The sequence below is a fragment of the Engraulis encrasicolus genome, chromosome 21 (genome assembly GCF_034702125.1).
Source record: "Engraulis encrasicolus isolate BLACKSEA-1 chromosome 21, IST_EnEncr_1.0, whole genome shotgun sequence".
In the NCBI taxonomy this organism is placed as follows: domain Eukaryota; kingdom Metazoa; phylum Chordata; class Actinopteri; order Clupeiformes; family Engraulidae; genus Engraulis; species Engraulis encrasicolus.
The window spans coordinates 30,548,957-30,561,466 of NC_085877.1; the positions used below are offsets into that span (position 1 = coordinate 30,548,957).

The window sequence follows — 12,510 nt, forward strand, 5'->3', positions numbered from 1 at the left end:
TCTCCCGTCTACCTCTTTCCTGGTCTCTGTCTCTCTATCCTCCTCTGTCTTTTTCTTAAGACAGTGAGCACTGTCTATGTCCATACTGTCTTAAGTCCATGTATAAGTACTGTCTATGTCTATACTGTCTATGTCCTTACCTAGATTAGTCTATGTCTGTATGGGAAAGCAAGAAATGTAATTTCAAATTCTTTGTATGACCAGTGCATGTAAAGAAATTGACAATAAAACCTACTTGACTTGACTTGACTTGACTTGACTTACGCCTCCTCTCCCCTTATCCGCCTGTCTCTATCTCTTACCCCCTCCATTTCTTTCTTTCTTTCTTTCTTTCTTTCTTTCTTTCTTTCTTTCTTTCTTTCTTTCTTTCTTTCTTTCTTTCTTTCTTTCTTTCTTTCTTTCTTTCCCCTCTGTCATTCTCCCCACCACTCTCCTGCTCTTCATGTCTCTCCCGTGTCTTCCTTATTCTCTACCTCCCCCTCCCACACACACACACCTCTTCCCTCCTGCTTCCTGCACCCCCTCTCTTCAATATCTCTCTCTTTCGCTTCTTCCTTACCACCCCATCACTCCACCACTCATCTCTCCATCCCCCTCTCCTTCATATATCGTCTCTCTCTCTTCTCTATCCTCCTCCATCCATCTATCTCTGTCATCCCCCTCTCTCTTTCTCTCTCTCTCTCTCTCCCACATCTCTATCTTTCTCTTCTTCTCTACCCCTCCCCACCATCACCATCTCTCTCACCTCTCCTGATTCCTCCACCTCCCCTCCTCCTATATCGCTCTCTTTCTCTTCTTCTCTATCCCCCCACCTCTCTTCCCCATATCTCTCTGATTCTCTTTTTCACTACAGCTGCTGCCTCTCTCATCCCTCCCCCCATCCCTCTCCCTCTCTCCCACATCTCTCTCTTTCTCTTCTTTTCTATCCCTCCTCCCCCAGGCTCCCCCCTCCTCTATCCTGCTCTCTCCATCCCCCTGTCCCCCATATTTCTTTCTTTCTGTAACACCCTGTCATTTGTATGCACTGCATGCACTTTGCCATTGGTAGCACTTCAATATGCAATTAAAATACAATTTAATGTGGGTCAGTAACGTTTCATCAGTAGCACATGTCAGGGAGGCGCAACGATGGCCAGTGACACTATTGTATGGATTTCTGTTTTGTTTTTAGTGGACTATCTAAGAAGCATGTTCGTTTTTTTCTTTTCTTTTATTTCATTTCTGACCTAATGAGTCACGTGATGTGTATCTAACGTTGGGGTGGGTTGGGTGGTTGTCCATCACTGACTGTCTAGGGATTTTTTAATAAATAAACAAAAACAGTGAATTAAAAGAAAAAAAAACATCTCTTTCTCTCTCTCTCCCGTAACAGCCTACAACAACTCCGTGCAGGCCCTGAACAATGACGTGTGCAACCCGGACGTCTTCAACATCCAGGAGGACAGCGGAGAGGTGCGCAACAACCCCAAGCGCTCCTGCCAGTTCAACCGCACCATGCTGGGCGAGTGTGCCGGCCTGCCTGACGAGAACGGCGTCCGCGACAGCTACGGCTATGCCACCGGACAGCCCTGTGTCTTCATCAAGCTCAACCGGGTACGAGCAGTCGTTGAGTTGTAAAATCAAAAATCACACCAGGGGGGGACGGTCAGAGGGAGTGAGATGGATTCTGATTAGGCTATTGGGGGTATTGCGCGTAGCATAGACTAGCTTTTGGCAGTATAGACAAATGACAAAATAATTGTTTCAACTCCATATTATGAAATTTGATATCGTTTCACAGCAATATTGATATCGCGATATAAATTCAATATATTGCACATCCCTATTGTGTGCTTGAGGGGTGGGGGTTGCCAAAGGGTTGCCAAAACTGGGGCACCAGCACGGATCGAAAATGTGGAGGTACCATAGGGCTGGGCCAGCGTATGTGTGTATGTGTGTGTGTGTGTGGTACAAGATCCTTCGGCAAAATGAAAACGCCGAAATGAAGAGGGACACAGGGTTGTGTGACGGCAAGGTTAAAACATATGGTCTTTTCAAAGGGCATAAAAAAAGAAATGGACACCTAGTAAACGTGTGTGTGTGTGTGTGTGTGTGTGTGTGTGTGTGTGTGTGTGTGTGTGTGTGTGTGTGTGTGTGTGTGTGTGTGTGTGTGTGTGTGTGTGTGTGTGTGTGTGTGTGTGTGTGTGTGTGTGTGTGTGTGGTAGGTAGGGAAGGGAGTTTGCCATGGGTGAGCTTGGGGACGTTGTCAGCAAGCTCAACCAGATTGCCACAAAGACCAACTTAAGTGTAGTCTCCCACCCAAATGTGTCAACAATATACAGTATACTGTAGTGTAGACTATACAGTATATGAGGGCAAAGGTTACGACCAGGTCTCAATATATGACACATTATTTTAAAAAGACACTTGGGTAGGCAGGCCAGCATAATAGTTCTGTCAAAGGATACCACCCCAGCAACATTTAGTTGTACCAACGTAGGGTACACAGAAATCTTGGGACCATTTCCATGTAACTTTGTCATTTTGTAGATGGGGGCCGCCTAGGCAATATATGAGAAATAGGTCTCACATCATCACTAAAAGTCTATACATACACTATTTTACATTGCGAATATTCTTGGCGCAACCATTTTATTTGCATGTGCAAGAAAAAAAATATTGTATGTAGGCCTATAAAATGATTGTGTGCTATATCTATAAACTTTTAGTGATGTGGTATATTTGCCTAGGGGGGCCCTCAGCCCTGGTCAGGACCCTCAGTCAAATGAACAGGACAAAGCAGCGGCTCTGCCCATTTCAGGGCCATATAGACGAAATCTAGACAAAGGTCCCCTCTTGAGTTATTTCTGCTGGTATTGACCATGATGGGGATGACTGTTGTTGGGGGCCCCTGCAGTGGACCGATTTGGTGCTGCAAATTGCCCAGTCTGCCTATCGGTGAAAACAGCTCTGCCTGGACAAAGCACATTTGGCAGAGCTGAATGTCCCTCTTGTGTTCTCTATGGGAGCCAATTCGGCTTTCAATCTGTGTAAGAAAACCGGAGGCCAAAGGCTACTTCATTCTTTGCTTTAATAACCAACCGTGACACAGACGTTCCCCAAGTGCTACTCAGGAAGCTAGCTAAGCTAATGCCTGGTGTGTCTTTTCAGCCAATCAGGGAAGAGCACTTGCGTGTGGCGGCAGCCAATCGCCACAGGGAACTCCACTCCCTCACCACTCTCTCTTTCTCTCAGATGCTAAATATATACACTGCCATGTCCTGTGGGCAATGTCCTCGGCTCACCTTGCCGCAGGGGGTCGGTCGGGTCAGTAACTTTGACGCTTAATGTTTCCCACAGGTCATCGGGATGCTGCCGGGCAAGGGACAATCTCCCTATGTCACCTGCGGGGCTAAGGTAAGACCCAGCACACCCGCTGCTTCCTGCTTCCCAGCCAATTGCATCGCCCCATCAGAGCAGACACTTCGCAGACAATCATATCTCCCCATCAGAGCAGAGATTCTCTTACCACTGTTTCAATACGTTTACATATTTTAATTTATGAATTGTTATTATTTTTTTGTGATCAACTTTATTGACATCAATCAAAATATTAAACACTTACATGCATAGGTTTGTGTTTTTTGTTTACAAAATCTTCATGTGCAGAGTATTGACGTCATTTTCTAATAGCTTCCTTGATCACATTGAATGATATATGAACACAGAAATGAATTTCCCCGTCCCCCCACCCCCCACCCTCACATCTGTCCATAACCATGAATTGTTATTTTTATATTATTTATTATTTTATTTACAATTATTTATGCATATTTCTTTGAATCGGGACTCATCATCCCTCAGCTTGTGGGTATGGTGTATGTTTAAAAAGCAAGCAATTTAAAAACATGCTTGCAATAAAAATGAGATATACCGGTAATTTGATATTTGATGTAACCGCAGTGTTTAAGGAGAAGCTGAGATAAGGTGAGCAAAGTTAAAACGCAGGGACAGAGACTTTTTTTTTTAATAGGTCGAGATAGCATTTGAGGAAACTCCAACTTCCATTGTCATTGTGACAGCACTCCACAGTGAGTGTGTTACGGAGCAAAAGTGTGTGTGAGAGTCACTATGCATCTGCATCTTGTGTTTGTTGTCATCATATTGCCACAGTGTGTGTGTGTGTGTGTGTGTGTGTGTGTGTGTGTGTGTGTGTGTGTGTGTGTGTGTGTGTGCGTATGCGTGTGTGTGTGCGTGTGTGTGAAAGTGACACAACGTGTTTACATACTGTATATGAGTGTGAGTTATTGTGTGTGTGTTCATACAGTTTATAGATGAGAGAAAGTGTGTGTATGTGTGAGCGTGCGTGCGTGCGTGCGTGCGTGCCTACGTTTGTGTGTGTGTGTCATTGTTCCACTTCACCTCCTTCTTCACAACTGTACTGCATCCCTCTGTTCCCACCTGTCTGTCTATCACCATCAGCGATACAAAGTCGGAGAGGACGAGTGGGTAAGGATGAGAAGAGCAGGGCGGGTATTCTGAGAAGCTGGCTCAGTAGTAGACCAGGTTAAGGTGCTGTTTATACATACCTGGGTATTTTGATGAACGAACATTTTTCCTCTCTATGCTTAGCAACATATTTTCGTTCACATCAAAGGCAAATACGCATAAATATGCTTGTTAAATTATGGTCAGACTTAGCTCCAGTTGTGGCTGTTGATAAGGTCTACCAAAGATTCCAAGGCACACTGCTGGTGAAGTTAAAAAGCCTTTAATTAAACGGGCTGAAGCGTTGCGACTACTGTCTTCTTCAGAGCCATGATCAACATTCCCCAGTGAACAGTTGATTTTTTTAGCATACGCATAAATATGCTGTTGAGAGCTGTCATAAATACGTTAAGCCTGTGCGCTGTAAGTAGAGTGCCATTCAAGTCTTTGTTTATCTCCGTTTATATACAAACGGTAACCAGAGATTTTTTTAAAAAAAATCTCCACTTTTGCCAGAGTTTTTTTTTTAGCTTCGTTTATAGAGGGAAAACCTTCGTTTGTTTTTGAACAAAAGGCACAACCGAAGGGGAAGGTCTGCGTATATCAAAATGCCCGGGTATGAACAGCACCTAAGTTAACCTTGAGGTAGTGGTAAATCATCTAATAGAAGAGCCCAGAGTCCTCATTTTCATTACTAAACGACGCCTGCTGGCTATCTATTAGCAGGTTTATCATTTCTGTTGGTGAACTTATTCTTGGAATACCCCTCTGAGCACAGTAGACAGTTTGTGGATGAGTAGAGCTAGACTCATCTAGTGCTCAGTCTTTAGGATTTGGTCTTAATACCGTTCTAGACATTACTAGTGACTAGGGATGATACGTGGGTGTGTGTGTGTGTGTGTGTGTGTGTGTGTGTGTGTGTGTGTGTGTGTGTGTGTGTGTGTGTGTGTGTTGTATTTTTTAGTATTTCATTTCCAGAATTTATGCTGCCCATTTATAAATATTTACAAATATATATTTTTTTCATGTATAATTACCACTGCAATCAATTTCTAGGTCTTCATTATGACTGGGAAAATTAGACTTGTCATACATGAAAAGGTGGATCTCCTCCATGTCCACCATTTTGAATTTCCAGTAAAGCCTGGCTCAAACTACATGACTATCGCGCCGATTCTCGGCTGAAAACCCCCCTTACGACAATCGCTGGAACGTTACCCCCCAGGACCATCGCAAGCGATTGTCGGGAAAGATTTGCTCATCGTGAGCGACGTTCTAAGATAGAACTTTGGCAGCTCAAAGACTCGCCGATCGCAAATCGTAGAAATCAAACAGTGTTTGATATTTGCGACTGGAAATAGAACGTCGGGCATTGTCTCCGTGGCTGCGAGCAGCAACAAGATTGACAGTTGCGATTCTCTTCTAGTGTGCGGTGCACCCCGACGCCAAAATCGGACACACAATCGCTAGTCGTGTAGTTTGAGCCTGGCTTAATAGACATCAGAGCAGTAAATATCAGTCTATTAGTAAATATTCATGAAAAAGTAATATTTGGGAATGAGCAGTACACTGTAGATGCAAGGGTTCACATACAGTAATTGCAATGCCTACTCTGGCCACAATCCTACGTAGTCGCCCTTTAAAGGCTGGTGTGTTTTGTGGTTTGTGTCCTTCAGAGGGATGATAGTGCTGAGCTGGGAGAGATGGCGTACTACCCCAACAACGGGACCTTCAACCTCATGTACTACCCCTACTATGGCAAGCGAGCACAGGTAAGGCACACACACACACACACACACACACACACACACACACACACACACACACACACACACACACACACACACACACACACACACACACACACACACACACACACACACACACACACACACACACACACACACACACACACACACACTATGGCAAGCATGAACAGCTAAGGCTGGCATGCTCACTGCAAACACATACACACACACACACACACACACACACACACACACACACACACACACACACACACTATGGCAATCACGCACAAGTAAGGATGGCATGCTCACTGTACACACACACAAACTGACCCACATGCACGTGCACAAGTGTGTGTGTGCGCGTGTGCTGTGATGTCTCTCTTTATCTGATTGTTCCACTGTAATAAGTGAACTACTCCCGGCCCGTCATAGAAGCTTTGGGGTTTTAGTTAGGATTTGTGAGCACAGTACAGGAGTGGCTCTGTTGGACTGATTTTCCATGTACCATGTCTTTTGTGTGCGTGTGTGCGTGCGTGCGTGCGTGCGTGCGTGCGTGCGTGCTAGAGCATGAGACGGGAGTGGATTTTCGCTCTCAGAAAAAAAACCTCCTGTCCCCTCCCCCTCCTGGGCCACAGTAAGATATATAAACCCCATCCCATTCCAATCCTGTAGCACAGGGGCAATGTTGCCAGATTGGGCGGTTTCCCACCCAATTGGGCTGCTTAGGAAGTCTGTCTGTGAGGGCAATGGGCAATAAGGGCATTTGTGCGGGTTTTCTGCAAATGTATGGCCATACAAATCAATAGAATTTAGTTCAAAATAGGCTGGATTTAGTGCTTCCAGGTGGGTTTTTGAGCATTTTTGGGCTGGAAATCATCAGTCTCACCTGGCAACCTTGCACAGGGGTGGGGGATCGGTTTCATTCGAGGGGCCACAAATGTTATGAAATCCTCCAAGAGCCGTCCAATGAACACAAACCAGGATTTCCCTTAAGGCCTATATTGAAAGTGGCTACCTTTACAACAGGCATCTTCGGTCCCCTGAAAATATAGTACATTATTTGTATAACACTTGTATTTCTAAAGCCCTATTCGGACGGGACGAGTTTAATGGGGGGACGTGGGGTAAAGAAATAATAACCTGGAAATTTAGTCCCGTCCGAACACGCCATGTCAGTAAAGATAGCGAAGTATGACGGTAAACTTCACCGCGAGTTTTACCTCCTGTACAACGGTCCGGAGAAATTACCCTTGGTAAGACGAATTCCGTCCGAATGCGACCCTATGTAAAGATGTCTGGTTAAGTGCACAATATATCTAACCTCTCTGGGCTTGCAAACATTACAGCCTTGCAGTAAACTGTTAGTTTTGTTTTAGGGAGTTGTTCCAAGCTGTGTTTGCTTTCAAAATTAGGCAGCATGGTCAAACGCACTTTCCAAATGAAAGGACACGCATGCAGACATTTTCCTCCAAGGGCCGTAAAAGTCTTCTGAGGGCTGTACCATGAACACAAACCAGGATTTCCCCCTGCACTTTAGGCTTATATTGAAGGCAGTCACTTTAAAAACAGACCCCACCTTCTCTAGGAACCCTGAATATAACATAATTGTAATGTAAATGTAATTTCTAAGATTCCTTTATGAAATATGTCATATTTCATGTGAAGATGCACAACATTGAAATTATATCGGGGCCGGATAAAATGGCCTCAAGGTCCGCAAAGGGCCCTCGTGACATACCTGTAGGTTCCCCACCCCTTCTCTAGCGTGTGGTGTGTGTGTGTGTGTGTGTGTGTACGTGTGTGTGTGTGTGTGTGTGTGTGTGTGTGTGTGTGTGTGTGTGTGTGTGTGTGTGTGTGTGTGTGTGTGTGTGTGTGTGTGTGTGTGTGTGTGTGTGTGTGTGTGTGTGTGTGTATCCCAACGTCTCTCTTTATCTCTAATGTGTGTGTGTGTGTGTGTGTGTGTGTGTGTGTGTGTGTGTGTGTGTGTGTGTGTGTGTGTGTGTGTGTGTGTGTGTGTGTGTGTGTGTGTGTGTGTGTGTGTATCCCAACGTCTCTCTTTATCTCTAGTGTGTGTGTTTGTGTGTGTGTGTGTGTGTGTGTGTGTGTGTGTGTGTGTGTGTGTATCCCAACGTCTCTCTTTATCTGTTCTTCTTATAAGAGGTCAACTACTCCCAGCCCTTGAAATGAAATCCTGATTTGATTACTGCTGTACACGACTTTGCATTAATGGTGTTGCTTTCTGTGTGCGTGCGTGTGCGTGTGTGTGTGTGCACGTGCGTGTGTGTGCACGTGCGTGTGTGTGCACGTGTGTGTGTGTGTGTGCGTGTGCGTGTGTGTGCGTGTGTGCGTGTGCGTCTGCGTGTGTGCAACGTGTCTCTGTGTCTGGTTGTTCCTCTATAACAGGTGAACTACAGTACATGACTTTGCATTCATGATGTTGTTTTCTGTGTGCGTGCGTGTGCGAATGTGCGAATGTGTGTGTGTGTGTGTGTGTGCATGTGCGTGTGCATGTGTGTGCGTGTGTGCGCTTGTGTGTGCGTGGGCAATGTGTCTCTGTGCGTGTGCGTGTGGTTGTGCGTGTGTGTGTGGGCGATGTGTCTCTGTCTCTGATTGTTCCTCTATACCAGGTGAACTACTCCCAGCCCCTGGTGGCCGTCAAGTTCCTGAACGTGACCTTCAACCAGGACCTGAACATCGAGTGCAGGATCAACTCCGACACCATCACCAACGTCAACCAGGAGAGGGACAAGTTTGCGGGCCGCGTGTCCTTCAAGCTGAGAATCAACAAGAACCAATAAGTGGCTCCGTTCCCGTTCCCGTTTCTGCCCCCGCCCCTGTCCCGACCCACACACTTCCTGCCAAACAAAACAAAAAAAAATGCACGTGCGCAGCACCTACACACGCACACACACACAAACACACACACACACACACAGAAAAAAACAATGCACACACAGATGCAACACAGACACATACACAACTCTTCAACACACACAAATGTTGCAGTTTTACACACATATCACACACGTACACGCGTCTATACTCTTCAAATATATGAATCAGCATACATTTATACGTTTACAGTTTACATACACATAAATATACACACACACACGGACACACATAGACACACGCACATAATTCTCTGCACGCACAAACGCTCGCACAGTCAAGCAATGTTTTCTACCTGTGTCCTCTCCTCACCTGTAGTGATTGTGACCTTTCCCACACTTACTACTTCCTGTGTCAGAGGGCGCAAGGGTTGCTGGGTAGCGTAGTTTGAGCATCCCAGTGGTCAGTCCTTTCCTCTTTGGTTTCAACCTCTGTTCATTCTACAGCAGAGAGAGAGAGAAAGGACCCCCACCTCCTTAGTGTGTGGCGTATGTGTTTATGCGTGTGTCTCTGTGTGTGTTTGGTGGTGTGTGTGTGTGTGCGCGCGGGTATGTGCGTGCATGTGTGTGCGCGTGTGTCTCCATTGATAATCTGACAAACCGTTTACTGCATTGTTCACCCCACTAACAGTTCCTGCCAAGACATCCAATCACAGCTCACCCAATCAGAAGCAGGAGGAGGGACTTAAGTTAGTAAGAATGTGGTGGTGATTGGTTTGTGACCAAGGGCACACAGCATTATGGATAACTCCATTTAGCCATATAAGTCTGCTACACCAATGATATTACACTTGTGAAAATCAGATGAGTTATGTTGTAAGCAACTGGAGTTCTTTTTTGCGGATCTTGTGAGGTGTTTCGTCCCTGACCTGAGGGACCTCAGCTCAGCTGTGGTGTGTTTTGTCAGCATCAGACCTACAGGTAGTGGTAAACCTGCTAATAGATAGACTGCAGGTGTCATTTAATTAAGAAAACAAGGCCTCCATGCTCTTCTATTAGATGATTTACCACTACCACAATGTTACATCAGTAGTTTACAACTACCACAACTAAGCCAGATTCTTGGAATACCCCCCAAGCAGTCCAGAACTGAGGAAGCCTCTAATTTAATGGAGATCTTTCAAACGTCTTTCAATGTGCTTAAAAGCCCCCCCCCCAAAAAAGTGATCCAGAAATTCAGTTGCGTCCAAGTAAACTCTTGAATAACATGACCTGGATGAAGGAGAGAATGAGAATCTTCTCGGACCCCACGAAAACAATGATGAAATCATTGGCAGGGTCAGTGTAAGTACAGAGTAACTTTTGCAGTGTTAATAAAAAAAACAACACTTGAAAAGGGAGTGGAATTAAAACACTTGTGGTGTTGGTCGCACAGTGCTCTACAGTACTGTACCTGTTGAATGGACACTGCAAAATGTACGGTTGTAGAGTTAGTTTTGGGGAAGCAGGTGTCGTCGTGTATTTTATTGATGTGTCTATCTAATCCCTTTAATCCCTAATCCTAATCTGGAAGGCACTCTCCACTTCCCATCCCCCGTCTCTTTCGTCTCTCTGCCCTGCTGTCTCCTTCTTATCATTTTTTTCCTCTTTGCTTTTCTTTTTTGTCATTCTCACTCTTGATGTCTGTCTTTTAGTTATTTTTTCCTCCTCTTTTTTTTGGTTTTGTTTCTGTTTTGTTTCTGTTTTTTTTTTTTGCCCTGCTCTTTGCTCTGCTCTTTGTTGTTCTTTACCAAAGTGTTTTATTCCCTTTTGTACATTCTGTTTCTTCACTTTTATTTTGTTTTGTCCTCCTCCGCCTTCCTTCCTTTCAAAAGCCGCCGTTTCCCCTTGGTTGGCTTTCTTTGTTGCTTTCCTTTCTTGTATTTTCTCTTTCTTGCACCCTGTTTGCACATGGCCAGGTGTTTTGATAAACGGACATTTTGCTTCTCTCCGTTTTCCAAAATAACTTTGTTCACATGTATCCTATCCACGTAAACATTCTGCCGAGAGCTGTCATAAATATGTTAACCCTTTGCGCGGCAGTGTCAAGGGAAAGAGAGAGTCTCTGTTTTCCTGTTTACATGCAAACGTGAAACGGGAGTTTTCAAAAATCTGTACTTTTGCCCGAGGTTGGTTTTTTTTTTTTTTTTAGAGAGAGAGAGAATCCCGCTCTCTGTGGAAAATTGTCCATTTGTGTGTACAGGAAAGGCCAAAATGATGGGAAAGGTCTCCGTTTTTCAAAATACCCGGGTATTTGTGAACAGGGTGGTAGTTTAGTACCCTCTCTCTACCTCTGTGGTACATCTGTCTTGGGGCATTGGCTTGGAAGGCTCCTGCTTCCTCCATGATTATGACTTCCTTTTACATATTTATTATTTATGAATTTATTGCATTTTCATTTTTTTTATTCGGTTTGTTTATATGAAGAAAAAAAACCTGATCAACTTTATACATATTTATTTGAACGTATTTATGCACTGCTAGTGGGCTCCATTTAAGATGTGACCCTTCACAATATATCATACAATGTAATAGCACGTCGACATGCAACATAGCCCACACACATACAATATCCCCATCGCCAATTTCGGTGCTTACATTTACAGAGAAACACACACACACACACACACACACACACACACACACACACACACACACACACACACACACACACACACACACACACACACACACACACACACACACACACACACACACACACACACACACACACACACACATCCATAAACCTTTCAAGCATGCAGTGCTCCAAGGTCTGTATTGGAGTGTGTAGTCAGTAAATGTTATCATGGTTGCACTATATTGACTCTAAATGGCTAAAAAAAATCTCAAACAATCAAGTTTCAACTTTTTTTTTGCCTGGATCAGTTGCATCAGCCATCATGTATGACTTCGTGTTATGATCACTTAACGATAAATGTTAGACAAGTTTGGTTTCTTTCTTTCCTGATCAAATCATATCTTCTTTCTCTCTCTTTTGTCCTCAAAGCAATATATTGAGTGTTGTGCGTGGCTAACTGTACATATTGGTTGGGGTGGGGGGTGGGGGAGGGGCTTTTCCTGGTCTCTTAGAGAGATAGAGTGAGGGAGAGAGAGAGAGGGGGGGGGGCTGTGGGGAGAGAGACACATAGAGTCAATGGGGGTGGGGGTAGGATGTGTGTAAAAACAAATTATATCATCCATATAAATCTAACAAATTTGCCAATGCTGATCTTAACATTGTGTAGATGACTGATGAAGGTAGTTTCTGAAGATATCACCCTCATGTTTTTTTTTATATTAATCACATGTTTCTTTAAGGTTATTTAGATGATCTGTTTTATTGTTGTAGAGGGAAGGGTAAGAAACACTGTACTGGAATAAGACTGGACTTTATAGGATAGCACTGGCAGAGGAAAATT

The 12,510-nt window shown here is 44.3% G+C and overlaps 1 protein-coding gene across 1 annotated transcript in view; it reads left to right on the forward strand.

Moving 5' to 3' along the window:
• The window catches only part of atp1b2a (ATPase Na+/K+ transporting subunit beta 2a), a 37,428-nt gene extending 27,175 nt beyond the window's left edge, over positions 1 to 10,253 (forward strand). The window contains exons 4-7 of the mRNA XM_063187357.1: positions 1,373 to 1,593; positions 3,340 to 3,396; positions 6,144 to 6,239; positions 8,846 to 10,253. Coding sequence (XP_063043427.1) covers positions 1,373 to 1,593; positions 3,340 to 3,396; positions 6,144 to 6,239; positions 8,846 to 9,016 — 545 coding nt within the window. The 3' untranslated portion in view covers positions 9,017 to 10,253. The remainder of the gene's footprint in view (positions 1 to 1,372; positions 1,594 to 3,339; positions 3,397 to 6,143; positions 6,240 to 8,845) is intronic.
• The last annotated feature ends 2,257 nt before the right edge of the window (positions 10,254 to 12,510 follow it).